A 23,211-nucleotide genomic window follows, 5' to 3' on the forward strand; every position below is an offset into this window, starting at 1 on the left:
AGTTTTCACACAAAAAATTCGGAGGCTTTAATTCTCAGCAAGGCTTCATAATTCGAACATTTTCAGACTGTCGGCCCTGTAATCTAATTTTAATATATTTTCTTATTTCATTTTGAAATGACAACATTCGATTTATATGTGCTGCAGTTTTTGCTGAAATTACAAAAATTCTTTCAGAAATTAATGTTTTTAAAATGTGAAAAACTGTTTTAAGATACAACTTGGCCATGCAGCTATGGACAAACATAGTATTCAAATTCAACAGTGCTGCAATTTACAAAATCTTATCAGAACTGTATTTAATAGCCCATGTTTTAAATAACTACTCTAGTACAAGCCAATGATCAGTCAGTGAAATCAAATTAAGGAGATGTGTTATCAAAAACTACTTACAAGTTGAAAATTTTTTAAGTTGAAGCTGATGATAGCTAACACAAATTTCCACTTCAAGACAGGGAAAACTGTTAGCACATTACAGAAGACTGACTGTGTGCAAATCCTGGAGAACTGATCATTTACTGTTATAATTTCATCATTCACATAACCCTCTAGTGGTAGATTATGGTGACGGAATGTTCAGGTGCAGCACATTTGTGTGTATTTAAGCAAACACTTTTTAGCGGAGTTCGAAAAATAATGCAACGCAATTTTTTCTGAAAGCAGGTTTGTTTTATTCAGGATTCCAATACACCATATTATTACCCACTCTTTTAGTTAAAAAACCAAGTTTTTCAACAAAATTCGTTTTCAATGTGATGACCTTATATCACTTTATTGGGAGGGGCTGTATGACCACACGGTACCACTCTTCTGGTCGACGTTGTAGCCAATGTCTTGGTGCAACAATAACCTCTCCATCACACACATAATGCTTCCCACGGAGTGCATCATTCATTGGACCAAACCGATGGAACTCAGAAGGTGCGAGATCCAGGCTGTAGGGTGGATTAGGAAGAACAGTCCAACAAAGGTTTGTGAGCTCCTCTCGGGTGTGCAGACTTCTGTGTGGCCTTGCATTGTTGTGGAGAAGGAGAAGTTCATTTGCACAATGCACTTAAGAGTTGATTGTTGCACCATGAGGGAGAACATCAAACAGTCAGAGCTCATAGTAATAATTACTTACTCTGGAGCTGGAGTGCTGCACACTGCAAATTACCTTCCTAGCTGAATGATCTAAACTGGTCGCACGGCTCTGGAAGACTTACAAATAAATTTCATTAATATGACAACGATGTGTACATTTCCAGTAGAACAAAGCATTGTACTGACACCTGTTATGTGTCTGACTGTTGGCAGAGACATCTGGGGAGGATGCGACTGCTGCTGGTGGTGGCGAGTGTGTGGCTGGTGGCCGCCGTGGGGCAGGCAGGGGCCAAGCCGCCCAACATCGTCTTCATCGTCGCCGACGACATGGTGAGTCGCCGTCCTGTCCTGCCGTAAACTGGACAAATAGTATTATACACCCTTGTTTCTTAGGTTTGCATCAGGTAACATTAGACAGAAACCTCAGTTACAGGGCTTGAACTGCTGACGTCAATTTGTTGCAGAATTACGAGACACCCGATAGAACGTTACGGCTTTTTGATGATCTAAAGTTTCTAACTTCATTGCTTCTCTTTGTGGTAGGTGTTATAAGTTTTTAAGAGATAAATTTAACTCCTAGGCAACTTTACATTATTTGGCACAAGGACTTCATTTCATGTGAGCCATGATTTCACCATCAGCATGTGCAGAGTTTACAGTTCATTATAGACTCTCCAGCTGCTGGTTGGTCTAATTAGCTCGTCCAGCAATCTTCACTGCACGAGTGACAAAGCCTATGATATTACGAAGGAGAGAGTCAATTAAAAATAGTGTTTCGAAGTGACTGATATCTACCACTCAGTCGTACCTTCTCTACGGTACGAGTAACGAGGTTTGGTCCGTACTGGGATCTGTGTCAGGGGTCAACCCTCATCATAACTGCACATGTTCATAGCATACTCAGTAGCCGTACCTGAGATTGTTGTTCGTCAAGAGAGGTCCGCTCGGCCTCGAAATGGAATCCACAAGAAAAACCATAAATTTTTTACTTGTAACACCTACACCGCTCCGACTGTGACATTTGTCGTAGCATTGTACAAACTTTTCAATACTATCGTCATAGAAGGCAGCCGTCTGTGCCTACCGCCAATTCTCTAACCTAGTCTACAGCTCGTTGTCTGTGCCAAAATGTTATCGTCTTAGCCAGAGGTTCATGTGAACAGAGACAAAAATCAGCGGGAGCTAAGTCTAGGCTGTATGGTGGATGGTGAAACCCCTTCTACCGAAAACCCTTTAGGAGCGTCCTCGTTGCCTATGCAGCATGTGGTCGAGAATTGTCACGAACAAGAAAATGCATGACAATTATGTCGTGTGAACTGCACCAAATCAGGCGAAAACTATTACAGGCGTTCATACTTGACTGGAGACATTATAGTCCTTGGCGTATTTACGGGCTCAGTGTGCGCTCAGAAGTGAAAACAGCAACGGGAGGCAATCGACGGACACACTGGAGACATTGTCCAACATAGCTATTCAAAGCTTCTTTGGATTTTTAACTGTGATTTCATTTCGCAACCGATAGGCCTTGCTTTGCGAATAGCCCTCATGTTTTTCAGTCGACTCATGAGGATGAGTGATTGAGTGATAATATGCCGCAAACTTAGACATAGAGTTGTACCTTACAGTTCAGAAATCAAATACAAATTACTTTCAGGTGCAATGATAAGAGGTAACAATAATTAGAAAGCTTATAGAGAAGAGAGGATCTACCCAGTGATCTGAACACAGAATAGTCCCAATCAAATGCAAAAGTGTACCAGAACTGATATAAAAACCTGAATGACTTCCTAAGGCCTGCTTTGCTTGAGAAGGGTTAGAAGAAAATTTATGGCTGAAATAGAACGGCAACGTAAGTCAGGCATCTAATACATATCCGACTTTAGGGAAAAGAGTAGGAACACAAAAAATTAATAAGCAACACAGACGAAAGTAAAATCTTGCTAAAACAACTGTTCATGAATATAATTCAACTATTAAATACACTCTTCTCATATTTTATAACTCTAAAGCAAAATGATGCTATGTAAGCCGAGGAAATTAATGTCAAGAAATTAAAAGTAAACAGTTGAACAAATAAGCTAAGAAAAGACCTACACCTTAAAAAGGCTTTTAAAATGAATGTAACAAATGAAGTTGAGTTCCGGATCAGAGATGGTAGGGAAAGAAATCTACCAAAATCTTATGAAATTGTAGGTAATATTTTTTTCCGTATGTGCGTAGGTATTCATTTCATTTTTTGGCAATGGAGGTAGCCAATGGTGATTAGTTCATTCAAATGTGTCACCCCTATCACGGGTAACAATAGTATCGATGAGAACTTGTCATTTTATTTCCTGGTATTTTGCTCAACACTACACTGTTTTCATTCTCTAAATGAAACTATATTACGTTTGGGGAATAGGCCATAGCAGCTAGTGAAGACGAGTGGTATTGAGGCGGTGTGACGTAAGAAGAAAACCCGTTGCAGGGCTGGAACGACGTGAGCTTCCACGGCTCGGACCAGGTGCCCACGCCCAACATCGACGCCCTGGCGTACCACGGGGTCATCCTCAACGGCCACTACGTGCAGCCGGTCTGCACGCCGTCCCGGTCGGCCATCATGACCGGGAAGTACCCCGTCCGGCTGGGTGAGTCTGGCGTCAGCGGCGGTCCGTGCTTAGCACTGCACCAGCGCTTTCTCGTTATACTGCCATGTGAGAAGATTATACACAGCAAACTCCTGTAGTGTCTCTCAAACTTGCTTTGTGCATAGTCCCTTTGACGTTACCTCTCATTCTCAGTTTCTGGTACCTCTACTTCAATGGGAAGTAGAATTGTAACCTACTTCCTTACTACGATCTTGGTGTTTGTGTGTTGAGCCCCTTTTGTTTCCTCAGCTCACTGCAGAGAGCAAATACTGTTGCGTTACCAGCAGATAGATTGATGCACAGGTTTTCCATCTGCGTGTGTGCACTGTAACATTAGACATGTCGTGTTGTTGCAGGCATGCAGGGCCACGTGATAACGGGAGACGAGGCGCACGCGCTGCCTGAGGGCAAGATCCTGCCGCAGTACCTCAAGGACCTGGGCTACGTCACCAGGGCCATCGGCAAGTGGCACCTGGGCCACTACTCCAAGGTCTACACGCCCACCTACCGCGGGTTCGACTCCCACCTCGGCTACTGGAACGCCGGCGTCGGCTACTACGACTACATATTTGCAGACCGGGTAACCAGTCGGCTTCTTTTCTGCGCTTCAGTTATCTCACAAATTCCCTCGGACCTGCAGAGGGAGTCGGTGGCCACTGTAAAAGCATTAAATTATATTAATCAATGTCTTGGTGACAAATCACTTTATTAAACTCTATAACGAGATTCAGTTTTGGAGTCATCATATGATTCAACGATTACAACAATGGCATGTAGTACTGACTATGCGTGTTTACATCGTTGCTATATTCCTTGGATTTGATGATGACTGCAAGATCAAAAGAAGTCATCAGTATCAAGTGACCAAGACATTGATTTCTATGGCTTAATCACCTCATAAAGTCCCAGGAAATTTTACTTGTAGCTTTATTAAGAATGCCTTTACTCTTGTAAATTTTTAATTAGTCATTTGTTACAGTTTTCCCAAGTGGCTACATATGAGATGAACATAAAGGCACAGCTGTTGCCTGCCTCAGAATTTTCAGAATGGTTGTCAACACCACATGTTCATTTGGTGTGCCCAATCTATGTATTATGAAAACATAGTCATCTTTTAAAATAAAACAAGTATATATTGGCGTCAACCTATTGGGTGGCCAGTTAAATGGTTCAGCAAAAATATCTCTGGAACAACTATAGATATTGGAAACCGACTTATTCTAAAACGTCACCTAATATTGTTGTCAACGAAAACTTATGTTTCTTTAATTGACATTCCACAACATAAAAAAATCACAAAAAGAATAGCTTTTGTTGCAGCGCAATACGTGAATTACATCCTGAGAAATTCCAAAGCGAAACTGAAATGAACGAAACCCACCGCTGTTGCACATTCCGAGATGCAAGCTTGAACTACACATTGCTCGTAATCGCGATGTGATAAACGTACTACGAGGCAACAAATGCTGTACTTATTGCTATTTACACTGCTATTAAATGATCTGGAAACAATATAAATGTCCCATCATCCACGACAAAAAATAGAGACAGGGTTTGTTGGTTCATACCTTATTTATCGCTACTACAGTACTAGAATGTTGCATCGTAGAACGCCAGTCATACCATGATTACGACCCACGTGAGGTTCACGCTTGCATCTCGGGATGTGCAATAGCCTCGCGTTTCGTTTATTTCAAACGTAAACTTCGTTTTGCAATTTCTCGTTACCTAAGGCCTTTACATAGTGCTCTAGAATTAGTAGCACTCTTATTTTTTTGATTCTCTTTAATTTCCCAGAAAGAATTTTGTGTTTTCAGCTGACCTCTTCACTGCTCATTTGACGAGTTGATACCATTGCACATAGCTTTGTAATACTACTTTAGATAGGTATGAGATATGACAGTCTGCAGTAACTTACCACCAGCCTTGTAACAGAATATTCACTACAGAGGAAAAAGATGACTTCCTGACGAGCCATTCTTTACTCTACAACGACCGTCAATGCATCTGATAATACATTTCGGTTATACACGTGCCACGTTTGTCTGAAAAGGTTCGAATATCTCCAAAAAGTTGCAGACTGGAAGTTCCACGCTCCACATATCGTCTTTGAATGACCCATCTTACCTATCCTCAATGAATGACCAACTACGATGCCACTGTATGAACTGAAGATATAATATGATCCGTTGATTTTATAGTAACTCACCTAGGTGTTCAGAAGATTTGGTGATTATCATTTATGGGCAGGTACTGATGTAGTGCTTCTTTAGATGACGAAAATGAGGATTAGATTGTCGCATTTCGCATTACAATAAATTAGGTTGTTGCTGTTCAGTATATGTCCTTTTGAAGAGAGACTATTCTTGTTACGTACTGTTTCTCGATAGAAAATCACGTAACGGCTGAGTGTTGCTTTTCGCCCGGCAGGGAGCCCACGGGTACGACCTGCGCGAGAACCTGACGACGGCGTGGCAGTACAACGGCAAGTACGCGACGGACGTGTTCACCGAGGAGGCGGAGCGGCTGATCCGGGAGCACGACGCGGAGCGCCCGCTGTTCCTCTACTTCGCGCACCTCGCCTGCCACCCCGGGGACCACTCGCAGCTCATCAACGCCCCGCAGGACCTCATCAACAGCTTCTCCTACATCTCGCACCCCGACCGCCGCATACTCGCAGGTGAGCCGGGCCGCACTCTCTTACTGCTTTCCGTCCTCCTGTGAACGCCTTCACCACCGGTGAGCTGATGCTGGGATGGAACGATAAGTGTGCGAAGTGGCACTTCAGACTTGTTTTAACAGCTGGCGGAACTAATGTAAATGAAATATTATCTGTTATACTTGTGTACCACGGACTGTGGACTACGGTATAATAAATGGGAGTGTTCTTGTGTCGACAGCGGTGATGGCGAAGATGGACGAGTCGGTGGGGCGTGTGGTGACAGCCCTGCACGAGCGCGACATGCTCAACAACTCCATCATAGTGTTCGTCGCCGACAACGGGGCGGGCAGCGACGTCAACTGGGGCTCCAATTTCCCGTTCAGAGGCGTGAGTCGACTTCTCCTGCACTTTCGTACAGTCTGGAGTCGATAATGTGTTGCTTCATTTTCAGAAGTCGTTAGTCAGTTCCATATTTTCTACTAGTAAATAAAATATGTTGTGAGGACAAATAAGTTCGCCGCTGTGGCCGAGCGGTTCTAGGCGCTCTAGTCCGGAACCGCGCTGCTGCTACGGTCGCAGGCTAGAATCCTGCCTCGGGCATGGAATTGTGTGATGTCCTTAGGATAGTTAGGTTTAAGTAGTTCTAACTCTAGGGGACTGATGACCTGAGATGGTAAGTCCAATAGTGCTCAGAGCCATTTGAACCCTTTGAGGACAAATAAACATCAGATAAAAAATGTGAAAGCATCGACAGTAACTTAAAACTAACGTTACGGCTGCTGTTGTAAACGAATCGTTGTGGAAGTCGTCGACTGATCTTTAAAACTGTCAGCAGACGATTCTGTACAGAGAGTCTGATTCAAATGGCTCTGACCACTATGGGACTTCTGAGGTCATCAGTCCCCTAGAACTTAGAACTACTTGAACCCAACTAACCTAAGGACGAGGCAGGATTCGAACCTGCGACCGTAGCGGGCGCGCGGTTCCAGACTGAAGCGCCTAGAACCGCTCGGCCACACGGGTCGGCAGAGAGATTCTGTATTGGGATATGTACTAGAGGGAGGTATTTTCATTTACTTAACCTATTAGAAGGAATACAATAATGGAGAAAGACAAGTCCTATTGACTGGAGAAGTTTTAACGCAATACAACGCTACGAAGTTTAACTGCACTTGGTAGCTACAAGTGTCACGCTTTCTGTGGTGAAACATACGTAGTAGTTGTTCTCATAGTCCAGACAAGGAACACAAAACTCTTGCAACAGGCTCATAAACTTCCTGCTATTCTCTTCTTCCTGATGATGATTCTTCGGGAAATACAAACGCTATTTTTTTTTTCAAGGTCCGATTGGTCGCGAAATAAAAACCACAACAACAAAAAATTGCTTTATTTGCAACATTTAGCTACACTTTCCACTACTTCTCGACGTAGTCGCCGCTCCAACTTAGATAAGCCGCGCAGATTACCTGTGCCGACTTAGGCGTCTTGTCACTGTCAGCGCGGCTCCCTCCGACAAAGTTTCGCGTCCTCCCTCGGGCATGAGTGTATGTGTGTTGGCCTTAGCGTAAGTTACTTTAAGTTAGATTAAGTAGTGAGTAAGCCTAGGGACCGATGACCTCAGCAGTTTGGTCCCTTACTCCTTACCATCAATTTAAAAACTTCCGCCTTAGGTATTTGTCATAGCGTTGTAGCAACTGCTCAGTTCCCTCGTCCCAGAAGGCAGCCACCTGTGCTTTCCACCAGTTCTCTGCCTGTAGTTCTTACACCAAGAAGTCGTCCCTACAGCCAGCGGTTCGTGTGAGAAAAAAGATGAAAGCTAAGACCGGGATTTACGGTGGGTGATCACTTTGGATCGAAAGTTCATGCACCATTACCACACTTTGCTGTCACGCATGACAGTCACGTTATCTGGGCTGCATGCAATCAGGCGAAACTCCTCAGTATTTAGCAGTCGAATGGCAGTATACGTTCCACATTGGTTGGTGAGACTATCGCTCTAGGTATTTTTACTCGCTCACTATGCACTCAGAACTGACAAGTACGACTGTGCAGCACATCCGAGCAAACCTTCATCGGATTTCCACCGTGGTTTCAATTTTGCGACCGACAGGACAATGAAAAACAGTATTCCCCGCATATCTTGACACTTGTGTGTTATTCTTGCCTGTTCTGCAGGAGATCAAGAACATTTTTCTCGTACTTTTTGCTTCCGTTTCTTGGTGATGGCTCCACTTGGAATATCCATACCGGTCGGTTTCGAGTTGGCTCAGCTACCCCTTATGAAAAACTGTGGTTCATTTAACAGCCAATCAACAGACAAGTACTTTCAGGGTGAGGTGTTAGATTTTCAGATAACGCTGTACTTTCTCACTATCTCCAGTGAGTATCTGTGGCACTTCCCAAAGAGAGCGGTTGCTCCTGAAAGTTGTATATTCGGTGGAGGAATACGTGAATAGTTTACATAATGTAAACAGAACTTTTATATTTTTTGCCTGTTCATTTTTTAAGATTAATTTTACACCTGGATTCTTTAACAAGATAATTAAGAAATTAGCCACAGCAGAATGAAAGAATATCTCAGAATTTCTTAAGACCATTATACATGGTGATCATTTCAAATGTATATGGTAATTGTATTTTAAGAAAATACAAATTTATACAGAATCAAAGATTAACATCTTCTGTTTGATTTACTTTGAGACTTACGTCATGCAAGTGGAGGTCATCCTCTTGATCCAATTTCAACTTTTTCTCAGAAGTTCCTCATAACTCGGGCCAACTGGTACTGGGCAATCCAGCACACTTTTTCTTTAATGGCAGTTTACAATTCCACTAAGAATGTTTTCTGTTGTTCTGAAGTTTTGTTACTCCTCGTAGTCTTGTATACCTAGGAGTAGCATTGCAATGACATTCTCAACACCTAGGAAAAAATGTTTACCATACGTGAACACATATGCTCTATCGGCCACTTTTACTTAGCTACTGAAGTGGCCTACAGTCCTGAAGTGAATGACATATGTGTTCTTTCCTTCCCACCACTGACAATGGTGTACTAACAAACCTGAAAGCATCTTTTTCCCGTACTTCAATACCAGAGCCACAAATACACAGTAAAGATTGAAACGGCTGATGCTGGATTAAAGCCGTGCAATACATCCAGCATAGCTTTAGATATTTTAGAAGACTTCCTCTGAGAAACACCCTGTATCACCTTCAACAGTGCGGTAATCACGTAATGTTCACGATAGGAGGACTAGAGAAATCCGACATATGCAGCGGTGTACAGTCAGTCGATCTTCGTCAAAACTTTTGAACGTTTGAAGAGGAAGGATATCCGTTGTGCTGGTATATCTCATATATTTCACCTTGTAACATGCAATGGCTTTCACAGTACTAATATAGACTTGTATATAGCTATAGATGTGTAGCATAGAAGTGTTGCAGGAGATGTACAGGTTCCAGTTATATCTGCACAGATCCACACTTGCCATAATAATGTCAAAATTTTACATATCAATTCACTCACCAACGTGTTGTGCCTCGAAACATTGAAGCTAATCCGTTAAACAATGTAAATCATTCACAATATGTTGTATGATATGTGTGTGAAGTGGTGTGATGTGTTGTGCTGCGTTGTTTGCAGATAAAGAACAGCCTGTGGGAGGGTGCAGTGCACGGCGTGGCTGCCGTGTGGAGCCCCCTGCTGCAGAACACTTCCAGGGTGGACCACGAGCTGATGCACATTTCGGACTGGCTGCCCACGCTGTACGCCGCAGCAGGTACGTCCAGGGGAGAGGGGTGGTGGGAAGAGGGGGCAGGGTGCTCATTTGGTAGTCAGGGAAACAGTCACGGGCAGTGCTCGTATCAGTAGCACTCACATCTAATAACACTGTCTGACAAAAAAAGGTGAAGTGCCAAGACGGCATGGTCTGATGTGAATGTACGTTCCCACAGCCATACGCCATCAGCAGGTATCACTAATTAGAATTTCAATTCTCTGCGACAGTTACAACATTCAGCAGAGTGCATTAGCATTGTGTTGTCACGAGGTGTGGTAAGGTATATGAGGGACATGAGCAGTGTCAGACGTTGAATGCCGTGTAATCGAGAGAGCTTTATCAGCACTGACAAGAGGCAGCCCTCATTTTCAGTATCTATTTGACCGACTGATCTAATTGTGCAATAACCAGAGTGTAACAGTGATCCAATTTTGGACTGCATTGGAATGTGAGGACCAGAATACTCCTCACCTAGTCGACTATATCTGACCACCACAAGGGGGAGGGGGAAAGGGGGAAAGAGGATAGCTTGCACCAAGGCCACTTAACATCTGTAACTACCATTCGGTAACATTCTGTGTCTTACTGCACCATTCACGCGACCGCTATGGTTGCAGGTTCGAATCCTGCCTCGGATGCTGATGTGTGTGATGTCCTTAAGTTAGTTAGGTTTAAGTAGTTCTAAGTTCTAGGGGACTTATAACCTCAGTAGTTAAGTCCCATAGTGCTCAGTGCCATTTGAACCATTTTGCACCATTCATTTGAGACATACTAAGGAATTACCATGCTACGCATGCCCTGCCGTTAACACCACAATATAGATGGCTGCATATGGAGTGGTGCAGTGACTAGGAAGCATGGACTTCTAATGAATAGTGCTGCATTATGTTCAGTAACGAATAGCAGTTTTGCACTACCCTCGATGACCATCGTTGGTGAGCATGGTGGCGACCTAGGAACAAGCACATTCTTACAAGGTTTTGGAGGGGCCCACCTACTTTACTTATGGAGTCATGGTGTGGGGGCCTTTGGGTATGACTTCAGTGACAGCTGGTAGTCGTTGAGGAAATTCTCTGGGCGCAACAGTATGCAATGGTCATCCTTCATCCTTATATGTTACCTCTTATGCGACTGTATAGTAGTGTCACTTTTCAGCAGGACAATACTCCTCCACATACAGAACTTGTCTGTTGCGTGATGCTGAGGTACTCACATGGCCAGCAAGATCCCCAGATGTGGCACCAACAGAACCTGTACTGTACCAGTCCAGACGTCAACTCCTAACCAGTGCCAGTGTTCAGAATAATAGGAATCGTCATTAGAGTTGTGGAACATCTTGCCTCATGAGTGGATACAACAGCTCCATAACAGGCTTCCCAACTGCATGCAGATCGACCAGTGGCGGAGGGCGGGGCGAGGGAAGGAGTTGTGTTGTGGATCATCACACACACAAGTGGGCTGATATATCCTCTGTGTATTTGATTCGATTTTGTAATCGCTGAAATTACATGACATATCATCCTCTCAGCCCATGAAGTTTTGGTTTGTTACCTCCTCCCCTTCTCGGTGTGCTTCATCTTCACCATCACGCCATTTAGTTGGCACAGCTGTGCATTGCGATTAAATTATGGGTCATATTCCAAGACATTTTAAAAAATTGTCTTACAGAAATTATTAATTTCCGTCAAAGAGTGTAGCAGTTCAATTTCGCAATGGGCTTGATTACCTTCTGAAACATAGCGATGTGCAGATTGCATTTAATTGCTAATAAATATTTTACATTTCAGTACTTCTCACTCACGCTGTTCCACTGCACATAAGTATAAATTAATGCTTTCACAATATATGTACTGCAGCGTTATTCTGTAGAGGACAAGTACCTACTTCGCGTTCATTTTGAAAAGATGAACTCAGTACACCTTTCCTGTGGCCAACACCTTCTGCTTATCATTCTCGGGCAATAAAATGATTATTTTCGAGCTCATTGATTACTCTCTTGTAGAAAGGATGTTTATTGTGATTTTTGCAATTAGAAACAAAAGTACTTCATGTCAAAACATGATGTATCATAGCAAACAGTCTATTGTGTATTAATAGTGGTAATTCGTTAAACGCAAGTTTTCTCAATGTGTTCACAGGAGGTAATGCGTCCGACCTGCCGGACGACCTGGACGGGGTGAACATGTGGCCGCGGCTGGTCTCTGGAGAGCCCAGCCAGCGCACGGAGATACTCCTCAACTACGACGAGGTGGCTGAGACCGGCGCCGTCCGCGTCGGCGACTGGAAGCTCGTCAGGGGTGAGTAGCAGCCACATCCGGGCTGCGTTGCCTGCAACCTATCAAATACATCAGACGTTATTCTACATACCACACCCCACAGCAGTTGCAACTGTGGAATAGAACAGCGAACAGTGCACAATTAAATGATACGTGACAGATTTCGGATGGACCTACTTTTTTGTGTCCACGCATACACGCTTCAATAACTGACTTGATGTCCAGGGGAAAATTAGCATTAATGGACGACTCTTGCCACGTGTTCTGGAAGGTACAATACACCACTAAGAGATACGACTTGTGATAGCTATAATTGTTAGGGTGCAAATGACGTACATACTGATGTAATGCTGTTCAGTAGAGCATCCTCAGTCACCAACGGAAGTATCTTCACTTATACCCATTGCATCCTGTATAAGTCTGATGTGTGTATTATAAATATTATTCTGTATTAATATTCAGTGCAATCGTATTTCATAGATCGAAAAAAGTTTTGTAAATATTTGCTGTCTTAAGGCACGTCAGTGATAAATCGAAAAGTTGATGAGATATTCAGGTGTAAGGATCCCGTGACGTATATACATGATGGTAAAATTTTGGGAACAGATTTCGGCCTTGAAGGATAAGGAAGCATATAAACCAAAAAACCTGAGGAAGATCGACAGGACATAGTAAGAATTAATAATGGATATTCGATTGTTAAAGAACAGGCGAACATTTCTTACTTTGTTGCCGCTGGCAGTGTGCTATAGAATCCAGTGTCGACGGTACTAGAGAAGGGAAGTGTGCAATATAGAAAGTGGTTACTCATATGGTGTTCACACATCGTGTAGTGGTTTCCGTGAGACGTGTGCAACGCCAGCTGCTAACCCTAAAAAGTGGTCAAAGAAGGGTGGCTACATTTATCTAAATTATTTAATGCACACAGGGCCTTCTGATGAGGTGAGAAAAAGAGTGGCAGTTGTGGGAGGAATGGGAGAGTATGAGGAAGTAGGAGTTTCTATGAAGTTGGGTCATTTAGTGTAAATTTAGTGTTGTAAGTTGTTTGAATCGAAACCGTAAGCGGTGTGGTGGTGCGGCAGGTGTGCAGAACAACGACTACTACGCCGGGGCGAGCGGCGCTGAGGACCCGCTGTTCACGCCGGCCTACGACGTAGAGGAGGTGCTGGCCAGTCCAGTGGGGCAGGCGATCTCCAGCGTGGTCGGGGCGTCCCCGGAGGCGGAGGACGTGCTGCGGCTGCGCGCTGAGGCGACCGTGTCCTGCCCGGAGCGGCCCGCCCACGGGCTGTGCAACATCACGAGCAGCAGCGGCTGGTGCGTCTTCAACATCAGGCAGGACCCGTGCGAGGCGGGCGACGGCCAGCCGGCCGACATGCCGGAGGGCCTGGTGGACACTCTGCTGGAGCGGCTGGAGACGCTGTCGCAGCCGCTGATGCCGCAGCCGGGGGCCAACATCACGCAGACCGACCTGGCCGACCCCAAGCGCTGGAACAACACCTGGGTGCCCTGGGTCGACTGCATCGCCGACAACGCAGACCCCATGTGCAACGTCGTCACGTAGTGGCCGCTCTCTCTTTCAGCACTTACTTCCCCTCAATAGTGTGATGTAGCTATGTAAAGAGCAATAAATGGCTGTCACATTCGTACTTCTTGAATTTTCCTCATTATGTATACCTTAAGATCAATTCCACTACAATACCTGCGACAATGCCCCTGTCGTGATATGTGAGCTCTGGCTCACTTAATCAGTTAGCAATGAAAGGGTGTTACTTGTCGTATTTACTGAGATGACTGTCAGCTATGGTCCTGAAGAGGAACCAGAGGCAGCTCCTATCGTAAATAGTGTAGCTAATATTCCTTCATTTACAAGCAACAGTGGAAAATGAGGATGAACTCCTCCTTTCATAACAGCATCGAAAAGGGACGTTTGGATAAAAAAGAATAGATGCAGCGACAAACCATGAAAATTACTCAGACATGTGACCAATGATACAACCAAGCTTATTACAGATTACAACGCTGTGAACTAGGTAGTTTACCATCTGCTCATGAAGGGGGAAGTCAAACACAAAGGCAAAGTACCTGAAATAGATCATGAGTGTCCAACTCTTCTTCTAGCCCATTCCAGATGTCAGAACGAACAAGGCTATCAAGGAAAACAAATCTGCTATTGTCTCCAGCGAAGATTACTTCCCTTTGGAACAAATTAAAACACTTCACTCACTAGCCAAAGAATGGATCCCATCAGCTTATAACATTGCAGTTCGGGTGAGTTCCATTAAGAGAAAGCTGCCTCTTACTATTCCACGAATTTAACGACACATTTTTCAGTGACTTGTGGCTTAAGAAAGCAGATACTTGCAGTTTCGGCTCAGAGCACTTACTGTTAGCCGAATACCAACAGTACGGTTTATTGGTTAAAATATAATACTTAGAACTTAAAATAAGTGCGGTTTAGCGATATTCTGAATACCATCACACCACATTGAGCGTTTGATATGGAAACTCTAAAGTGAACAAATGCGACGTGGATATTTATATTAAAAGTGAATCAGGGTAATAATCTGAACAGTGCTACCAGGCGCATTGTCTGAGCTCCACTCGAGTCGACCGCGAATTTCAGAAGCTGACTTTCTCCACTAGCCTGCCATACTAAGCGCTCCCGCCCAACAACAAACATCACATAGTAATTACTTTAGAATTCCACTTAGGAAAAATCACAGTTAGTGCGATATATGCTTTGTGATAAAGTAGATCTACAAATTTACCATGGAATTTTACACACAATGACAAATATTTTGACTTGTGACGATTAGGATCCTTACACATCCCCAGATCAAAAATAAATAAATTTCGCCTGAAAATTTATGGCGACATGAAGTTTCAATATGTAACTGAATACTTAAGAACGGCCCCAGCAGACACGAAACACAGAACAGAACAAGAATACGTTTTGTTAAATTAATAGGCATTTGGATTTTTTACAATCAGCAATGTCACAAAGTGAAGACGTATCTTTAAAGTTGAATTATATGTGACGCTATGAAAAGTTCTTTACAATGTGATCCTGAACGTTTTGTAAGGAAAAACGAAAAAACGAAACATTTAACCCTAGGCGACCCTGACGAACAACAGTTGTAATTAAACACAAAGAAATTACAGACATTGGCTGCATGTGGCCACTAATGTAAACCAATGGGAAAAATTGAAAATCTGTGCAAGACCAGGAGACGAGCTCGGATCTCCTACTTACTTGGCAGATGCTCTGACCAGTGTAGTCAGAGCGTCTGCCTAGTGAGAAGGAGATCTAGATTTGCGTCACAGTCCGCCACAAATTTTTATCTTTCCCCATTCATTTACATTAATAGCCACCTGCAGCCAATGTCCGTAACTACTTTGTATTTGATTCATAGTGTGTGCTGGATCAAAACTGTCTCTGTTCATTCGGATACGTCCAAGAGAACAGTCACCACATATACAGCAGTATTAATTAAGGTAATGACACCATTAAATGCCGGGTGGTTATAATTAAACTTTCCCTATTTAACACGTTATAACACGGAAAGTAATTACCATACGAGTACCCGAGTAGCAAACTTAGTAGTGTTTATGTCCAGAATATGTGGTGCATGATTTCCTTGGTTCACAACACCATCGTCCAGTTCCAACTGCGGCAATCAGGTGCAGTGATCAGCCATCGTGATTCATAGTCTCACACACCTGATCAGCCGCAGTGCACTTGACATGTAAACATGAGCTTGGACAAAAGGAGAGGAGCATCATTGGTGAAGCTCTATTATCAGAACAACAGTAATGCTGCAGCTGCACTTCGAGAATATCGCCGGCTGAAGAACCGAAGGGTTCTCTTTCTCCCTGCTTTTTCGGAGCCTGATGAAATTCGAATCAACTGAAGAACCGGGCGTCGCTCCAGGAAGAGGCCGACCAACACTTTCACCATAAGTGGTTGATGAAATCACTGTTACTATAGTAAACACCACTGCGCGCAAAGCTGTGTCATGACAGTTGATCATCCCGTGGTCCACTGTACGGAAGGTGCTTTGAACCATTCTCAAATAGTAGCCGTATAAGATGCATATAGTACAGCAGCTTGCACTACGTGACGCACAACGAGATGTTGACTTCGCTCTACACTTACTTCAAGGACAGCTCCGAGCAAGATGCTCCGTAGCTTTCATTTCACTAACCCAAAACCATCGTCTTTTACGAGTTCAGTGGTCTCAAGTGAGGGCACATTGGAGGTCGGGGTGGAAGTCCGTTGCGTTTTCTGACGAACGCTGGTTCCGCTTCGATGTTAGTGATGGCAGTGCGTTGATTAGAAGGTAGTGTTGAGCGAACTAAAACCAACCTACCTGCGTGATAGACACACTAGACATTCATCTGGAATTATAGCGAGGGGTTGGATTTCGTATCAACAGGAAACTCTCGTTGTTATCCCATGTACCCTGCATATTTATACATCAAACTGATGATTCGATCTATTGTGCTCCCATTCATGAACAGCATTCCAGGGGCTGTTTTCGAACAGGATAACGCTCATTCACATATCGCTATTGTAACCCAACATGCTGTACACAGTGTCGGCATGTTCTCTTGGCCTGCTCGATCACAAATCCAGCAAACATGGGACATCATCGGAGGAGAACTTAGCATCACCCAGAGTCAGCATTAACCGTCGCTGTATTGGCCGATCAGGAGCACAACAGTCATGGAACTCTATCCCATAAACTGACATTCGGCACCTGTGCAACACAACTAGCACTGCTAAGGATATTCGGCCGTTGTGGCCGAGCGGTTCTAGGCCCTTCAGTCTGGAACCGCGCGACCGCTACGGTCGCAGGTTCGTATCCTGCCTCGGGCATGGATGTGTGTGATGTCCTTAGGTTAGTTATGTTTAAGTAGTTCTGAGTTCTGGGGGACTGATGATCTCATAGTGCTCAGAGCCATTTGAACCATTTTTTTTTCAATCGGTATGTATTAAAGGAGACTGTAGAGCATGCAGAATAACAAGTACTCCAACGGCGACCGAACAGCGCTACAGCAGGGCAGTAGCAGTGAGTGCGGGCCAGAGCGGTGATGTCAAAGCCGGAGTACTGCTTGTTCTTCGTGTTTTAGCGTCGCTGTTAATACATATCACTAAACGAATCACCGTTCTGTGACCGCTCTCGCGGCTGGCAACGTAAAATTTGTCTTTATGGTATTTTGTTCGTAACGGGAAACAAATAGACCCTGGGCATCCCGTGAAAAACTACAAATATCTTCCGAAACATCACAGAAAATTTGATGAGGACTGTTAGGAGTGACACCCTGTGCACATAGAATCACATGTTTATTACATGCAAAGCGTTACACGATCGCTGGAGCCTTACGCATGCTCCCTCGCACAACGCGCAGCCTAGCACGTTTCTTCATCAAAGTTCCAGCTTTATAACGTTAACAGTATTTAGAAATATTGTATCGCACGGCTTTTCCGCCGCACGATACATCGTGAGGTATGTAGTGATAAGTGTTAAAAACATTATCATGATTATCCTTGTGTTTTAATGCTCGTATGAAATACTAAAAATGTATGTTTATTTGTTTGTATGTTTCATCTTCGCCATGGGGACTGGTGGAGGGGGAAGGACGACAGCCGTCAGCCACAGCAGGCAGCACGGCCCCTACGGTGTCAGTTGAAAACAAGGTATACACGGCTATATCAGAATATAGCCGTGTATACCTTTTCTTCATATTGATTCAGTTGAAGTTTCGTAACATTGCAGTATCTAGTACATAGCTATGTGTAATAAATGTGTCTAATATTTTGAATGTCATATAAATCTCTTGGTGTCGTAATTTATTTGACAGTAACGGGACAAATACTTATTTAAAACTTATCTACTATGAAGGTACATTATGACTTGATAATACTAATTTTAAACTGTAAAAACATTGCTTAACAGCAAGTTAGTCGTTATCTCTGCCCATTAAATGTTATGACTGCTGGTAATTAATATTTCAATAGCGATTATACTGTGAACCAGATGCAAATAATAATTTGTATTTAAATGAAGATTACCAGTTGCCGACTCAGAGATTGCTGCTACGACTTTGCAGTTAAGTTAGCTCTGGATTGCTATAACGACAGATCAGAAACTAACTTGAGCCGATCTGTAATACGAGTTTATTACATGCTAATTAAATAATGACTTCAAGCACTCGACATTCTCTCAGTAAATCAATAGAGCTTCCAACCCTAACACAATTTATACTTCCGACAGCTGCAGTGGTACGCGCCCGGCGCGCAATTAATTAAGCATAATCTCACAACCACCACTCCAGTGTTGCGTATACTCTGCAACCTTTGCATACTACCGTAGAAGGATGTACGTATAGTAAAGGTATGTACTGATATATCCAATATTATGTTGCAAGTCAGAGTTAATTATGCTTGCTGGCTGCGTACCGATTGTGTTCCGAGAGCAGAAGGTACTCCTGCACATTGCTCTACATCAGAAGGAAACGGAAAGGTGAATTTTTGTTACTTGGTCCCAGGGATTTCAGCTATTTCACAAGTGACTATTACATGTTAATATAATAGTTGTGATGCTTACAGGAGAAGTGCACAACCTTGAACGGTAAGACTTGTGAAAATATGCCTAGAGTATAAGTCGATCATCCCAAAAATAATGGTATGCGCAATTTGCAAGCAAAACTGTGTGACTTACTATGAGACACATTTGAATCATCACCTATTTAATATCTAAGAGAACAACTTTGATAACGTGAAGGACAAAGTATCGATATAGAACCAAAAACACACACATTTTAATGTCGTGACTTATTGCTGTATTTCCGTCTGCATAAATTAATTACTCTGTCTGAACAACAAACTGTTCTTACTGACTCGACAGGGTTGCACGGCTTTTCAATCTTCAAAATGCAGGTGTGGCACGTCAATGGATTGAGGCGTTGAGAACCATAAGGGCCTAAAGCACACAGTGTTCGAGCCCACATGGAAGTAAATATCAGAGAATTTTGTGAATATGCATATACATAATTAGAGCCTATAGTACAGATAAACGTGGCTCACAATAATAACAACAGGTGAGGGAGCATGCACAAAAGCTACAAATCTCTGCGTCCTGAGCAGGAATCCCCACAGCAATACACTCTTCGCATCATCACGTACCAAGAACCGTATTTAGAAAACCTACGCTCTTTCGTCGTTTTTCCGCTTTTGCTTACCTTCGTATGAATGTTTCGTGGACATTTTGCGTCAAGTCTTTTTGAACATTGGGCTAAAAGTGTCTTGTGGCTCTTGATAACAAATTTTAGCTTGTTAGCTAATCTGCCACTCATTGATAAACCCACATCAGTTGTGTATCTGTGTGTAGAACTATGCACAGACCACAACACATTAGCTATAGTTTTCTCTCTTTTGTGAGATAGCTTTTATAATGAAGACATTACATAATTAAACTGACTTTAGCCACTTTTCCAAATATTTTATTAGTCCACACTCCAGTCTGTTATATATTTGTTCACTTCCTCCACAAACCTTTGTACCTTCTGACGAGAACTGTGATCTACACTCCTGGAAATTGAAATAAGAACACCGTGAATTCATTGTCCCAGGAAGGGGAATCTTTATTGACACATTCCTGGGATCAGATACATCACATGATCACACTGACAGAACCACAGGCACATAGACACAGGCAACAGAGCATGCACAATGTCGGCACTAGTACAGTGTATATCCACCTTTCGCAGCAATGGAGGCTACTATTCTCCCATGGAGACGATCGTAGAGATGCTGGATGTAGTCCTGTGGAACGGCTTGCCATACCATTTCCACCTGGCGCCTCAGTTGGACCAGAGTTCGTGCTGGACGTGCAGACCGAGTGAGACGACGCTTCATCCAGTCCCAAACATGCTCAATGGGGGACAGATCCGGAGATCTTGCTGGCCAGGATAGTTGACTTACACCTTCTAGAGCACGTTGGGTGGCACGGGATACATGCGGACGTGCATTGTCCTGTTGGAACAGCAAGTTCCCTTGCCGGTCTAGGAATGGTAGAACGATGGGTTCGATTACGGTTTGGATGTACCGTGCACTATTCAGTGTCCCCTCGACCATCACCAGAGGTGTACGGCCAGTGTAGGAGATCGCTCCCCACACCATGATGCCGGGTGTTGGTCCTGTGTGCCTCGGTCGTATGCAGTCCTGATTGTGGCGCTCACCTGCACGGCGCCAAACACGCATACGACCATCATTGGCACCAAGGCAGAAGCGACTCTCATGGCTGAAGACGACACGTCTCCATTCGTCCCTCCATTCACGCCTGTCGCGACACCACTGGAGGCGGGCTGCACGATGTTGGGGCGTGAGCGGAAGACGGCCTAACGATGTGCGGGACCGTAGCCCAGCTTCATGGAGACGGTTGCGAATGGTCCTCGCCGATACCCCAGGAGCAACAGTGTCCCTAATTTGCTGGGAAGTGGCGGTGCGGTCCCCTACGGCACTGCATAGGATCCTACGGTCTTGGCGAGCATCCGTGCGTCGCTGCGGTCCGGCCCCAGGTCGACGGGCACGTGCACCTTCCGCCGACCACTGGCGACAACATCGATGAAATGTGGAGACCTCACGCCCCACGTGTTGAGCAATTCGGCGGTACGTCCACCCGGCCTCCCTCATGCCCACTATACGCCCTCGCTCAAAGTCCGTCAACTGCACATACGGTTCACGTCCACGCTGTCGCAGCATGCTACCAGTGTTAAAGACTGCGATGGAGCTCCGTATGCCACGGCAAACTGGCTGACACTGACGGCTGCGGTGTCCAAATGCTGCGCAGCTAGCGTCATTCGACGGCCAACACCGCGGTTCCTGGTGTGTCCGCTGTGCCGTGCGTGTGATCATTGCTTGTACAGCCCTCTCGCAGTGTCCGGAGCAAGTATGGTGGGTCTGACACACCGGTGTCAATGTGTTCTTTTTTCCATTTCCAGGAGTGTACATACACATCATTACTTTTTAATTCACAACTGAGAGGCTGGTACAGGGTTAATCGAACCACCTTCGAGCTACTTCTCTACTGTTCCACTAGCAAAAACGCGCGGGAACAGAGAGCGCTTAAATCCTTCCGTGTGAGGTCCGATTTCTCTTATTTTATCACGATGATTATTTCTTTTCATGGTCGGCACGACAGAATATTTTCGCAATCAGAGGAGACGTTAGCGATTGAAATTTCACAAGAAGTCTTGCCGCAAAGAAAAACGCCTTTGTGTCAATGATTGCCACTCCAATTTACGTATCATGTCTGTGACAAGCTCTCCCCTGCTTCCCAATAATACAAAATTAGCTGCTCTTCTTTGAACTTTTTCTATGTCCTCCGTCAGTCCCATCAGATACGCGTCCCAAAGGGCGCAAAAATACTCCAGAAGAGGGCAAACCGGCGTGGAGTAAGCCGTCTCTTTAGTAGACCTGTTGCACTAAGTGCTCTGCTAATACATCAATGTCTTTGGTTTGCTTCACCCACAACATTATCGATATGATTATTCCAGGTTACGTTATTCGTAACTGTAATCCCTAAGAATTTAGTCGTGTTTACAGCCTCTAGATTTGTATGATTTATCATGTAACCGAAATTTAATAGATTTCTTTTAGTACTCATGTGGGCGACTTGATATTTTTCATTATTTAAACTACCACTTTTCGCACCATACATGTATCTTCTGTAAATCATGTTGGAATTGATTTTGATCATCTGATGACTTTACAACACGATAAATGACTGCATAATCTGCAAACAATCTAAGAGGGTTGCTCAGATTGTCTCCTGTGCTGTCTACGTACATCAGGAACAGCAAATGGCCTATAACACCCCGTCAGACAACGCCAGATATTTCTTCTGCCGTGACAGATTACTGACTTCATGTGGAGGAAAATAAGTTCTACGAACATGTGGCTGGAAGTGCGTCGTTGCCACGCTAGATGGCGCTGACGAGTGACAGTTCTTCCGACCACGTGCTCTGTGTTCCTTGCGTGTTGTGGGCAGTGTGATTGACGCAGCGTACTGAAGCAGCAGAAGATGTTTTGCCGGAAACAATCCGAGATTGTGTCTGTGTACGGCAAATCAGATGGCAACAGTAGAAAGTCAACACGGCTATATCGAAACAATTACCCTCAGAGACTCAACATTTCAAGCCATTTTTGGGCTTTTGTGTGGGCTTTTGTGTGAGCATGGATCTTCCGCCCACATCTCGTGGTCGTGCGGTAGCGTTCTCGCTTCCCACGCCCGGGTTCCCGGGTTCGATTCCCGGCGGGGTCAGGGATTTTCTCTGCCTCGTGATGGCTGGGTGTTGTGTGATGTCCTTAGGTTAGTTAGGTTTAAGTAGTTCTAAGTTCTAGGGGACTGATGACCTAAGATGTTAAGTCCCATAGTGCTCAGAGCCATGGATCTTTCCAGATGCACGAACGTGCAGGGAGGCATCACAGAGTACGTACACTAGTTCAGGAGGACCAGCTTCTACATGATGCTGAGACAAACCCTAGTAGAAGCTCCAGGCAAGTGGCCCACCAACATGGTGTAAGCCAAAGTATCATTATGTGCATCCTGCATGACAAGCGATACCATCCCTATCACCTGTAACGAGTGCAAGGATTATAAGCGGCGGATTTACCTCTATGGGAAGAATTATGTCGATGCAAGCCCAAGGAGGCCACCTCGAACACCTGTTACGACGTAGATGCTATGCAGCTCTGTGCTCCGGGACAATTTGTTGCG

The 23,211-nt window shown here is 44.2% G+C and overlaps 1 protein-coding gene across 3 annotated transcripts in view; it reads left to right on the forward strand.

Annotated features, from left to right (window-relative positions):
• Positions 1–14,073, forward strand: part of LOC126284309 (arylsulfatase B-like) — a 177,079-nt gene extending 163,006 nt beyond the window's left edge. For all 3 annotated transcript variants that reach the window (XM_049983143.1, XM_049983142.1, XM_049983140.1), the window contains exons 2-9: positions 1,297–1,413; positions 3,551–3,710; positions 4,067–4,290; positions 6,141–6,390; positions 6,611–6,759; positions 10,016–10,151; positions 12,290–12,448; positions 13,510–14,073. In XM_049983143.1, the coding sequence (XP_049839100.1) occupies positions 1,312–1,413; positions 3,551–3,710; positions 4,067–4,290; positions 6,141–6,390; positions 6,611–6,759; positions 10,016–10,151; positions 12,290–12,448; positions 13,510–13,988 (1,659 nt within the window). In that variant the 5' untranslated portion in view covers positions 1,297–1,311 and the 3' untranslated portion in view covers positions 13,989–14,073. The remainder of the gene's footprint in view (positions 1–1,296; positions 1,414–3,550; positions 3,711–4,066; positions 4,291–6,140; positions 6,391–6,610; positions 6,760–10,015; positions 10,152–12,289; positions 12,449–13,509) is intronic.
• The last annotated feature ends 9,138 nt before the right edge of the window (positions 14,074–23,211 follow it).

The sequence above is a fragment of the Schistocerca gregaria genome, chromosome 8 (genome assembly GCF_023897955.1).
Source record: "Schistocerca gregaria isolate iqSchGreg1 chromosome 8, iqSchGreg1.2, whole genome shotgun sequence".
Lineage (NCBI taxonomy): Eukaryota > Metazoa > Arthropoda > Insecta > Orthoptera > Acrididae > Schistocerca > Schistocerca gregaria.